Genomic DNA, 12,794 nt, shown 5'->3' on the forward strand with positions numbered 1-12,794 from the left:
TTTCTTGAATAGTTAATGATGATGAGCATTGTTTCATATATCTGTTGGCCATTTGTATTTTTCTTGGGAGAAGTGTCTGTTCATGTCCTCTTCCCATTTTTTTTTATTGAATTGTTTGTTTGTTGCTGAGTTTTGTGAGTTCTTCATGTGCTTTGGATATTTTCTGAGCTGTTGTTTGAAAATATCATCTCCCATTTAGTTGGTTGCTGATTTGTTTTGTTTACAGTTTCTTTTGCTGTGCAGAAACTTCTTAGTCTGATGTAGTCTCATTCATTTATCTTTGCCTTTACTTCCCTTGCCTTTGGAGTCAAATTCATAAAATGTTCTTTATGGCCAAGGTCCATGAGTTTAGTACATATGTTTTCTTCTGTGTAATTTATTGTTTCAGATCTTATATTTAGGTCTTTGATCCATTTTGAAGTAATTTTGTGCAAGGAGATACACTGTAGTCAAGTTTCATTCTTTTGCATGTGGCTTTCCAATTTTTTTCTCCATTGTGTGTTTTTGGCTTCTTCATCAAAGATGATTTGACTATATATATGTGGTTTTATTTCTGGGGTCTCTATTCTGTGTCATTGGTCTGAGTGTCTATTTTTCTGCCAGTACCATGATGTTTTGATTATCATGGCTCTGTAGTATACATAGTTTGAAATCGGGTATTGTGATGCCTCCAGCTTCATTTTTTTTTAAGGATTACTTTGGTTATTCGAGTTTTTTTTTTATGGTTCCTTATAAACCTGATTTTTAGTTCCATTTCTTTAAAACATGACATTGGAATTTTGATGGGAATTGCATTAAATTTGTATGTTGCTTTGAGTAAGATGGCCATTTTAACTATGTTTATTCTTCCTATCCACAAACAGGGAATATTTTTTCATTTCATTGTGTCTTTTTCAATTTCCTTTAATAATGCTTTGTAGTATTTAGTAAATAGGTCCTTTATATTCTTTGTTATGTTTCATTGTTGGCATATAAAAAAGCAATAGATTTTTGTATATTAATTTTGTATACTGCAACCTTACTGTATTGGTTTATTATTTCTAATAGCCTTTTTGTGGAGTCTTTGGGGTTGTCTATGTACAGCATCATGTCATCTGCAAAAAGTGAAACCTTTACATCTTTCCCAATATGGATGCCTTTTATTTCTTTCTATTGTCCAATTGCTTTGGCTAGAACTTCCAGCACTGCCGCGGACCAGCGCAGCTCCAAATAACGGTGCGGAATTAAGGAAACACACTTTGTCAGAACAAAACCGATGGGACCGGGAGGACTCCTCAAACTGCCTGGCAGCATCTGAGTGCCTCACAGCCCCAGTTCGCTTTATTATATGGACCTATGCAAATCAAGGACCCTGATACAAAGTTGCACATCAAAGGCTAAGACAGGAACTCTCCCAAGGCAAAAACAGGATACATTAGTGAAATTTACAAACATCTGAAACAAACAAAGAGTCAGAGGAAGGGCATCTATATTGCTTCCTGCAACCCAAGGAAGGAAGTAGAGTGGGTGCAAACACTTAGCATCAAAGCCAAATATGGAGATGGAGGGGATAGAACTTAGCCCCCTGCCAAGCCTCGAATCTATAATGGCTTTTTGCCATTAACGGTCCACAACACAGCACTATGTTGAATAGAAGTGGAGAGAGTAGGCAGCCTTGTCTTGTTCCTGATTTTAGAGGAAAAATTTTCAGTGTTTTACCATTTAGTATGATGTTAGCTGATGGTTTGTCGTAAGTGGCCTATATTATGTTGAGGTATTTTCCTTCTATACCCATTTTTTGAGTGTTTTAAACATAAAAGGATATTGTATTTTATTGAATTCCTTTTCTGCATCTATTGATAGGATGATATGGTTTTTATTCTTTGTTTTGTTGATTTGGTTTATTACGTTAATCGTTTTATGTATGTTGAACCATCCTTGTGTTTCTGCGATGAATCCCACTTGATCATGATGAATTTTTTTTTGATGTGTTGTATTCAATTTGTTAGTATTTTGGTTAGTATTTTTGCATCTGTATTTATTAGAGATATTGGTCTGTAGTTTTCTTTTTTTGTGTTGTCCTTACCAGGTTTTGGTATGAGGGATATGTTGCCCTCATAAAATGTGTTTGCAAGTATTACTTCTTCAATTTTTTTGGAAGACTTTGAGAAGGATAGGAACCAGTTTTTCTTTGAATGTTTGGTAGAATTCACTAGTATATCCATCTGGCCCCACAGTTTTATTTTTGGGAAGGTTTTTGATAGTTGTTTCTGTTTCCTCCCTGCTTATTGGTTTATTTAGGCTTTCTACTTTCTGATTCAGTCTAGGAAGATTGTATTGTTCTTGGAGTTTATCCATTTCTTCTAGATTGTAGAATTTGGTGCCATATGATTTTTCATAGTATTCTGCGATGATCCTTTGTATATCAACGATATCTGTGGTAATTTCTTCTCTTTCATTTTAGATTTTGTTTATATGAGTCTTTTCTCTTTTTTCCTTAGTGAGTCTTGCCAGATATTTGTCAATTTTATTGGTCTTTTCCAAGAATCAGCTCTTTGTTGTATTAATTTTTTCTACACTGTTTCTGTTCTTTATTTCATTTATTTCTGCCCTGATTTTTATTATTTCCTTTCTTCTGCTGGGTTTGGGTTGCCTTTTTTTTCCTAGTTCCTTAAGATGTGATGTTAGGTTGTTTACTTGGGCTCTCTCTTGATTTTTCATATAAGCATGTAATGATATGAACATTCCTCTTATTACTGCTTTTGCTGCATCCCAGAGATTCTGATATGTCATATTGTCATTTTTATTTGTTTGTATATAGCTTTTGATCTCTTATTTCTTCTATGACCCATTCAGTTTTTAGAATTATGTTGTTTAATTTCCACATTTTTGTGGGTTTGATTACTTTTTTTTTTTTGCTGTTTAATTCTAGTTTCAATTTCTTATGGTCAGAGAATATGATTGGTATAATTTTAATCTTTCTGAATTTGTTGATGTTTGTTTTGTGGCCCAGCAGATGGTCTGTTTTTGAGAATGTCCCAGGTACACTGGAGAAAAATGTATACTCTGACATTTTGGGATGAAATGTCCTGTAGATGTCTATTATGTCCATTTGTTCTAGTGTTTCATTTAAGGCTGATATTTCTTTATTGATTTTCTGTTTGGATGAATGATCTAAAGCCATAAATGGTGTATTGAGGTCTCCAAGTATGATTATATTTTTTTCGGTTTGCACTTTTAGATCAGTTAGTAGTTGTCTTATGTATTTTGATGCTCCTTTGTTTGGTGCATAAATATTAAGGAGTATTATGCCTTCTTGATACAGTGTTCCCTTTATCATTATGAAATGTCCATCCTTGTCTCTGGTTACCTTTGTTGTCTTGTAGTCAGATATGAGTATAGCTACTCCTGCTTTTCTTTGCATATTATTTGCTTGGAGAATCGTTTTCCAACCTTTCACTTTGAATCTATTTTTATCCTTGTAGCTCAGATGTGTCTCTTGAAGGCAGCATATTGTTGAGTTTTGCTTCTTGATTTAATCTGCTTTTCTCTGCCTCTTTATTGGTGAGTTCAGTCCATTTACATTTAGTGTAATTATTGATACTTGAGGATTTTTTATTGCCATTTTCTATACTGCTTTCTGATAGCTTTGTGTCTTGTTTGGTTCTTCGTTTCTGTTTTTCTGTCATTTGTTTTTTCGGTTTTTGGCTTTTTTTGATGGTATTCCATACTTCTTTCTTCTGGGTTTTTTTTTGTTATTTGTTTGTTTTTTAAGCTATGTGTTTTAGTAGTAGCATTTTCAGTGGTGGTTACCATTAGGTTATTGGAAGAAAAATTATCATAGCTTTTACAGTCCATTATCTCATGAGTGCTTTTACACTCCATCCTCCTTTGTTACTGCCGATCTTTATGCTCTCCCCTTTTATGTTATTGTCACAGGTTATCCTTGTTTTTATTGTGGTTTTGTTAAAAATTTTTTACTTGTAATTTTTTCTTGTTTTGTTCTTTGTATCTGGTTCAATAACCTCCTTTAGTATTTTCTGTAGTGGGGGTTTTCTGGTGATAAATTCTCTTCTGTATGTCTAAATATTTTCATTTCCCTTTCATATTTGAAGGTTAGCTTTGATAGATATAGTATTCTTGGTTAGTAGGTCCTCTCTTTCATTACTTTAAATGTTGTGGTCCACACTCTCCTGGCTTGTAGAGTTTTTGCTGAGAAGTCTGATAATAGCCTAATGGACCTTCTTTTATATGTTATATCATTCTTCTCTCTAGCTATCTTGAGGATTCTTTCTTTGTCATTGATTTATGATAACTTAATTACAATGTGCCTTGGAGAAGTCTGTTTGGGTTGAGGTAACTTGGTGTTCTGTTTGCTTTTTGGATTTGAGGCTCTCTTTCCATATGCTTGGCAAGTTCTCATTGATTATTTGTTTCAGAATGTTCTCCATTTCCTTTTCCCTCTCTTCCTCTTCTAATATACCCATTATTCATATATTGCTCTTCCTGATGGAGTCAGACAATTCTTGTAGAGCTTTCTCATTTTTATTAATTCATGAGTCTCTCTTCTTCTCTCTGTAGGATCTGTAGTTGCCTGTCTTCAGTGTCTCTGATTCTCTCCTCTATCTGGCTAAGCTTGTTACCTCATTTTTCAGTTTGTGTATTGAGCTTTTCATTTCTTTATGTTCTTTTTTGTAGTTTCAGTTTCCTTGGTGAAGTACTCTTTGTTCATTAAGTTGTTTATTGAACTCACTAAATTGCCTTTCAGTGTTTTCTTGTATCTTATTATTTTCAAAGCTTCAATTTTGGTTTCTCTGTCACTAAGCTCCAAAGTTTCCATGTAATTGAGATTTTTCATCATTTATCTAAGCTACATCTCTGTCTTGTATGTCCATATTTGATTTTTTTTTACCTTTATGGCATTTGCGAGTGATGTTGTTAATAACCCCAATAACAGATAATTATTCCTTTCTCTGGAAGGGGGCACTACACTCCAAGATTTGCCTCTGCAAAATTCTTGGGTGTTCTGTTAAGGTTTAGCTGTCACCTTTGTAATGATGACAGCAGTGTTGTCGTGTTGGTAGGAGAGTCTTATTGCTACGGCTTTGCAATTTTATGATACTGGCATTGGCTGACCAGGAGTCCTCCAGGGCCCTCCACCACGTCCCAACAGAGCAGGGGATCTAGTTTCTGGGTGCTTCTGCCTCTCACAGGAGAGAGCAGCCTGGAGACCTAGTGGAAAGAAGTCTGTCACTACTGCTGTTTTCACAGTGAGAGGAGCAATGAGGAACCACGAAACTGGGGTAACAGAGTACAGTTTCTCCTCTAATATCACTCTAAGCTCTCCAAGCATAGCCCTGGCTGGGCAGGGGGTATGCACTACAAGCCAGTGTCCCCGAGGTTCAGGAGCAGCTGTGGCAGAGATTGCAGATCAGGGGCTTCCTGGCCACACATGCTAAACTCCCTCTGGTAAGCTGGTGCTCCAGTTTCAGAACTGGTGGTATGCAGATCCCAGATCAAGCACATCTGGTGCCACGAGGCTAAATTGTGCCAGTCAGATGGGCAGATTAAGCGTGCCCCGTGTCCTTTGGGCCGATTGCCATAAGCTATTTGCCTGCAGTTCTTGGGACCTTGGCACTGGCTTTGTCTGAGCCCCATGCCTGTAATAGTGCAGCCCTGCAATAACAGGTGCAGCAGAAGCCGGGAAGTGGCCCGTAATCATGGTTGTCACCCCTTACTTTGCTCCTTCCCCCACACTCTCCTTTTCTCCCTGCTCCTCCAGGTCTGAGACAAAGCCTGCTCCAACAGTGCCTCCCTCCCTCAAGTCCATGAGGAAGGAGAAAGACTCAGTATTCTGATATTATTTTTTCTTCTGTACTTTGGCCTGCCTTCTTGCACGATCATACCTTTGTCTATCTGGTATGTGTATATTTCAGGTTCATCTGTTTGTTTTTTTTCCACTGCATCTAGTCGTAGAATTTGTTGAAATTTCAAAGAGAGAGATGAGTATCTTTCATGCTGTTATTTCTCTAATGTCAGTAAACTATTTTAATTGTGTATTTCCTGGCTTAGGAAATCAAGACTATTATACAGATAAAGATCATAGTTCTTTAATAAGTTATTTTTAGCAAAGAAAGAAAGTTTAAAATTCTCTTCTAGTCTCATTGTGGTTAATTTTTCTATTTTCCCACATATCTCTTAGATTTTCTTTTCATGGTTTTATAAGACATTTTGGTGTTATATAACATTTTGTTGGATTTAATAGCATTTGATTCTAGATTTTAATAATCTTTTTTATCAGAACTTAAAAAAATTTATTAATCTTTTAATTTATGTACCTTTCATGGGGTTTCAATCAGTATAAACTTCTCAGATGATTTATAAATTCTACAAATATTTTCAAACTAATATTTATTTTCTTCACATTATTGCTTGGAAATATTATAGTTGGGTTGATGGATGAAATGCTTTTCAATAATATGGTGTGCCTGTAATTCTACAGTGTTGACTGGATTCACCGTTACCTGTATTCCCCCTGATTTGCAAATAAGGATTATTGTTTTTTCTTTTTTTTTGTTCCTTTCCTCATTCAGAAAACATGAAAATAAATCAACTATGTCTTTCTCTCATTAACCGGAGAAACATTTTTGGGGAGAACTTACTGTATAAGGCTGCTCTGCACAATGATACTCATCTTGTTCATCATTGTATCAAAAAAGGAGGAAATGTCAATCAACCAAGTTATGCTGGTAAGTTGGGGTTACCACCTATAGTTACCATGAAAGTGGTTTTTAATTTTAGATGAGTCACTCCTATGAAAGTATGGCAAAGTGGGCCTAAGGCAAGTCTCAAATGGAAAGCTTTCAGGTAATTTTCCTACAAAGGTAGTGCTTCCCTATCATCTCCCAAGGAAGTGGTGAGTAGAGGGAGCAAAAGAGGAGCATTATATTCACCATCAATGATTATTCCTGCCTGGGGCCCACCAGGTGGGTTGTGTGCAGTGGCATTACACAGAGGATGGGGTTCCTGAAGCCAGTGTTGCATTTGCTGGTCATTTTTACTATGTGCCTCAACTTTGAGTGAAAGAGAAATGAGGTCAAAAGTTGAAAGAGGTGACGTCAGAGGAATGGAAGCATGAGCGATCCCATTGATTCTCCTTGAAATTTCAACAAAGGATCCCAAGCTCAATGTACAGGTACTCCTGAGAGATCTACCCATTGAAACATCTAAAGATGGTCACTTGGGAACAAATAGGAGTCAAGAAGGATGGAGAGCTAAGACGAACCCTGAACACAGTCCTGCAGCCAGGAGCTCACAACGAGGTTCAGGCAAGAAATCGGAGAAATTGAGTTGTGACTGGTGCTACCTTCTGCCAGGAGGAGCAGAGAGATTTAGTGGGTGCTCCTGCAGGAGTGAGCAGCACAAGCTGCAGCTGAGCAGAGTGACCTGGGCAACGATACAGCATGGGGGTTTCCCATGGCTATCTGGTGGTTAGCATTCCAGACAGGGAAACAAAGCCACAGAGTTCTGTCACCCGCCTCCCCAAGCCTCCCAGAACTCATCTTTTTTTCCCTGTCAGGTTGTGGAGCACATTATTGCAAACTACAGAATCACTATTTCTTCAGAGAAAAAGGTGTACTCTATAATTGGTCCTGGTTAGGGTGTAGGGGGGTCCCTGTGGAAGTCTGAGGTCACCATTACCAGGAGGACCAAAACAATAAGGTGGCTACTCCCAGCATTGGGGCTGTACAGAGGGAAGCCAGAGACATGATGGGGGTCAGCATTAGAATTTCACAGAGCTATAAAACTTGTGATTTAGTGCCACCTACAGTAAAATAATAAACTTTGTGGTAATAATATAGAAAACTGCCACTCATACATAGATGCCTATACAGAGAAAGAACTCAAATGCCATGAATAACCAAGGTAGTTCGGAAGCTCAGAAAGAAAAAAAAAAGAAAAAAGAAAACTTCAGAAAACAATCTTAAATGCATGGAAATAAGTGATATAAATGACAGAGATTTCAGATTAAAGTTTTGAAAATACTCAATGAGATACGTGAAATTAAAGACAGTTTAGTACACTTAGAAAACAAATTAACAAACAAAATAAATACTTTACCAAAGAGATTGAAATTTTAAAAAAGAACCAAACAAAAATTCTGGAGATAAGGAACTCCGTAAAACAGCTCAAGAATGAACTGGTGAGTATAGGAAATAGAGCTAACCAAATGAGAAAAAATTAGTGATATTGAAGATAGAACTCTAGAAATGACACTCTAGAAATAAGGAAGAAGAGACTTGCGCATTAAAGAAAAAGAAGAAATTCTATGAGAACTATATGACTCTATCAGAAAAAGTAATATAAGTATAAAAGATGTACCAGAAGAAGGAAAAAGAAGGGAACAGAGAGCCTATTCAAAGAAATAGTTAATAACTTCCCAAACCTATGGAAAGAGCTAGATCCTTGACCCCAGGAAACAAACAACACCTAGTAACCTCAATCCAAAGAGGCCTTCTCCATGGCACATTGTATTAAACCTGTCAAAAATTAATGAAAATGAAATCTCAAGACAGTCATGGAAATAAAGAAAGTAACCTTTAAAGGAAAGCCTGGTAGGTTGTCATTGGACTTCTCAACAGAAACTCTACAAGCCAGAAGAGAATGGAACCAAATATTCAAAATACTGAAAGAGAGGAATTACCAGCTAAGAATAATATATCCAGCAAAGTTAACCTATAAATATTAAGGAGAAATAAAGACTTTTTCAGACATACAGAAGCTGAGGGAATTTATCACCAGAAAACTTCCATTGCAAGAAATACTCAAGGGTGTTATGTTAGTCTATCTGAAACAAAGACAAAATATTGTAAAACTATAAGATCACCAACAAACAGCATAAACAGGGATAATTTGCAACAATAAAAACATAAAATGGGAGTGTTTAATAGTCTGAGTTTACAAAGGAGGATGAAGTTCAGATACATTCAAAATAAAAATGACTACTATATATATATGAAACTATATCATAAACCTAATGGTAACCACACATGCAAAAAAACAAAACTGAGACACTCACCTTTTAAAAAAAGAGAAAGTAGAGGAAAATATTATGGAATACCACCAAACTAAAACTACAGACAGAACCACAAAGGAGTACAAAAAAGGATGGTGATGGAGGAGGCAGACATTCCAACTGCCACCTCCAAGAACCAAATTGGATTACAACTTAATTTAAGAACAATAATCTTGAAAAACAAACTTTGAACTAAATTAAGAGGAATGTATAACCCAGGATCACAGAAGAAGCCACACTGAGACTGGTAGGAAGGGTGGAGACGCGGAAGGACTCCTGAGGGTCCGGAGGGACTCTCACTGCAGGGATGCTTGCCCTGAGAAGTGTGGGTCCTCAGCCCCTATCCCAGAGCTCCAACCGAGAACCCCAGAGCCTAGAAGAAGCGCCCACATTGCATTTGACAGTGAAAAGAGCTGGATTTATGTCTGCAAAAAAGAAATGCAACTCTTGGAGATGCAAGCTCTGCCTTAAAGGGCCTGCTCAAAAAATCTTGTTCACAGCTACTTACCCAGGGCTACGGTGGAGGGAGAGCTGAGAGGACTAGAGTTGTGTGAGGAGAGTGTAAAGTTGGAGGCCAGGGAGAGACACTATGAGGGACAGCCACTGGAACCCCTGTGCTGAGTCATTCTCCAGTACTACAGTCACCACCTTTCTTGGGTGGAGCAGTCCCCTCTGAGTGGCACCAGTCTGGGTAGAAGCAACTGCTCTGTCCTCGGGAGTCTCTTCGGCCCCAATCATGGTGACTGGGTTGTGATGAGAACCCAGGAGGCAGGGGCGAGTCAGTGACTCAGTTTTATGTTGTTGAAGCCAGAGCTCCTCCTCCTTCCCCAATCTCATGAGTCTAAGACTGATAATTGCACCTCACGGGACTCAGTTGGAACTATGGGTGGGCAGACCACACCTCTGGGTCTCAGAGGCCACAACTACCAAACTCCTACTCAGTAGGTTAAACCCTACTGAGGTCTGTGAAAAATGTCTGAGCATACTAACAGCTGGGGCTGGGGGGCAGAGCCACACCCATCACCCTTCCTAATCTCTCAATTGCTATAAGCTCTAGACTCTAACAGAGGTTTTTCCAGTGGTTGAACCCAACAAGCAACCAGCTGACAGATGCTGTAGGAGGCAGGACTCAGGGAATCTGGCCATTTAAGTGGACCTTCTCCCAGGTTCAGTGTGGCTAAAAGCCAGCTTAAGTGTGCAGTTTGGTATTTCCATGTGCACCAGGGCCCAGCGGAGGCAGCCACAAACTGGATTGCTTGTAGCTCCAAGAAGGTTGCTGAGGGCCAGTCATGGGCAGTGTCTCCCACTGGTCTGCACTGGGTTCCTGCCAGGGAGGCCTAGGACTGACACATCCAGTGGCCAGCTGCAGAGAGCATTGGTTCAGGACCTAACTACCCTTGCTAGAGTGGTATCCTAAGGAAGGGCGCCTCACACCTGGCCCAGCTGAGGTGAATTTTGCTTTCTGTGATCAGCACTGGCACAACGGCTCATGTACATTTGGTAGGATAGAGCTTCACAGTCAGCTGGCCCAGGTGCTGGATATCCTGCCATGCTGGGATAGATTTCACTAGGGGAAGGGAGAGAGGCTTGGAGCATGGACATTTAAAGTGTGGGTCCCTGTGAGCCTATTGTTGGATCTGGTCAAGGGGCTTAGCAACTTTCTGGCAGGGACACAGCTCCACAAGAGGACTCTCTCAGTCATCCTCACTGAGAACAGGGTTTCGCAGGCTTTAAGAACTTCAGCAGAGGGGACTGTTGGCCCCACTTTGATCTGCACCTCCTGCTTACCTTGTTGGGAAAAGTAAAATTTGAGTATCCAGCAGTGGTGGAGGGATTAGGCTGTAGAGTAGGGGCCATGACCCTCGTACTGAGCTATGGCCCAAGAGATCCCTGAGGTAGGGGGACCCACTAACATTGTATTCCCAACCTCAGCAGCCCTATATCAACAAGATTGCTACCTGCAGAAGGGTTGGTTGGGTGAGGTCAGTTTGGGCCCAAATTACAGTCTTTTTACAAAAGACTCTGTGGGAAGACCAGACAGCTTTAAGAGGAAGTGGAACACCTGAAAGTGGAGGCAAAGCTTACGAAGCTTAGGGCTTTTATAGAGCTGCTGTCACCTCTAAGCAGGAGGAAGCTGATCCTTTTACACAGATTCACATCTCCCACACTACCCAGGCACAGAAAGCACAGATACAAACAAGAAAATGAGTAGTAGCTGCAGACAAGTAGCCCACAGTGGGTTACAAACAACAGCTGACATCAACAAAAGATTTAGAACCAACAACACTGGTAGCGGGTGGCAGATAGCACCAACCCTAGACTCATCTAGCTACAAAAGCAGCATGCCCAGAGGAGGACTTTAGCGGGCAGCATACAGTGTTGAGAATAAATATGCCTAACAAAACGGACATCGCACAGTGTGTAATACACATGCTCAAAGTTGGCCCTTACAGCCAGCCATTATAAAGGTATAAGCATACACGTGAAAGGACCAACTGCATTCAGTACTCACAGACAACAGGACGGATAATAGTAACCTCAAGAAGCATTCCCAGAAAAAGGAAAACAGGTAGCCTGAAGGTCAGTACCACCGAGCCCATCTTCCTCATGAAGACACCACAAAGAGTTCAATGTCAGACAGTACTACCTAATACACAGGCAAAATGGGCAAAGAAATGTTACCCAAATGAATCAGTAAGATAAATCCCCATTAAAAGAACTGTATGAGATAGAAGTAACCAAGCTACCAGACACAGAGTTTAAAATAATGATTTTTAGGATGCTCAAGGATCTTAGCAATGGATGGACATAATGAGCACCTTAATAAAGAGATAGCAAGCATTATAAAGGACATTGAGATTATAAAAAAGAACCAGTCAAATAACAAATACAGTATCAGAAATGAAGGCTGCACTAGAAGGAATCAACAGCAGGCAAGATGAAGTAGAGGACTGAACAGTGATTTAGAAGATAAGATAAACATAAAAGTAGAGCAGCAAAATGAAAAGAGACACAGAAAGAATGATGAAATTCTAAGAGACCTCTGTGACAACCTGAAGAGAAACAACATCCACATCATATGGGTTCCTGAAGGAGAAGAGAAAGAAGAAACGATAGAGAACCTATTTGAAGAAATCATAGCTGAAAAATTTTCTAAATTGATGAAGGAAAAAGTCACACAAGTTCCAGAAACACAGAGAGTCCAATTAAAGGGGAACCCAAGGAAGCCTACATGGTACATCATAATGAAAATGCCAAAGGTAAGAGGCAAAGAAAGAATATTAAAATCTGCAAGATAAAAGCAGTTGATTACCTACAGAGGAGCCCCCATAAGATGACTTCTCACCAGAAACATTTGAGGCCAGAAGAGACTGGCAAGAAATAATTCAAAGTTATGCAAAACAAGAACCTACAACCAAGACTACTTTATCCAGCAAGGCTATTGTTTAAAATTGAAAGAGAATTAAAATGCTTCTCAGACAAAAAAAGTTCAAGAAATTAAATACAATCGAACCAGTACTGGAAGAAGTGTTAAGGGGCCTGCTATAAAAAGAGCAAAAGAGGCCCTGGCCGGTTGGCTCAGCGGTAGAGCATCAGCCTGGCGTGCGGGGGACCTGGGTTCGATTCCCGGCCAGGGCACACAGGAGAAGCGCCCATTTGCTTCTCTACCCCTCCCCCTCTCCTTCCTCTCTGTCTCTCTCTTCCCCTCCCGCAGCCAAGGCTCCATTGGAGCAAAGAT

At 39.4% G+C, this 12,794-nt stretch overlaps 1 protein-coding gene across 1 annotated transcript in view; it reads left to right on the top strand.

Moving 5' to 3' along the window:
- ANKRD31 (ankyrin repeat domain 31) overlaps positions 1 to 12,794 on the top strand; it is a 265,656-nt gene that overhangs the window by 99,127 nt on the left and 153,735 nt on the right. Inside the window, 1 exon segment of the mRNA XM_066386576.1 lies at positions 6,573 to 6,728. Within this exon segment, the coding sequence (XP_066242673.1) occupies positions 6,573 to 6,728 (156 nt within the window).

This window comes from Saccopteryx leptura, chromosome 5 (assembly GCF_036850995.1).
Source record: "Saccopteryx leptura isolate mSacLep1 chromosome 5, mSacLep1_pri_phased_curated, whole genome shotgun sequence".
In the NCBI taxonomy this organism is placed as follows: domain Eukaryota; kingdom Metazoa; phylum Chordata; class Mammalia; order Chiroptera; family Emballonuridae; genus Saccopteryx; species Saccopteryx leptura.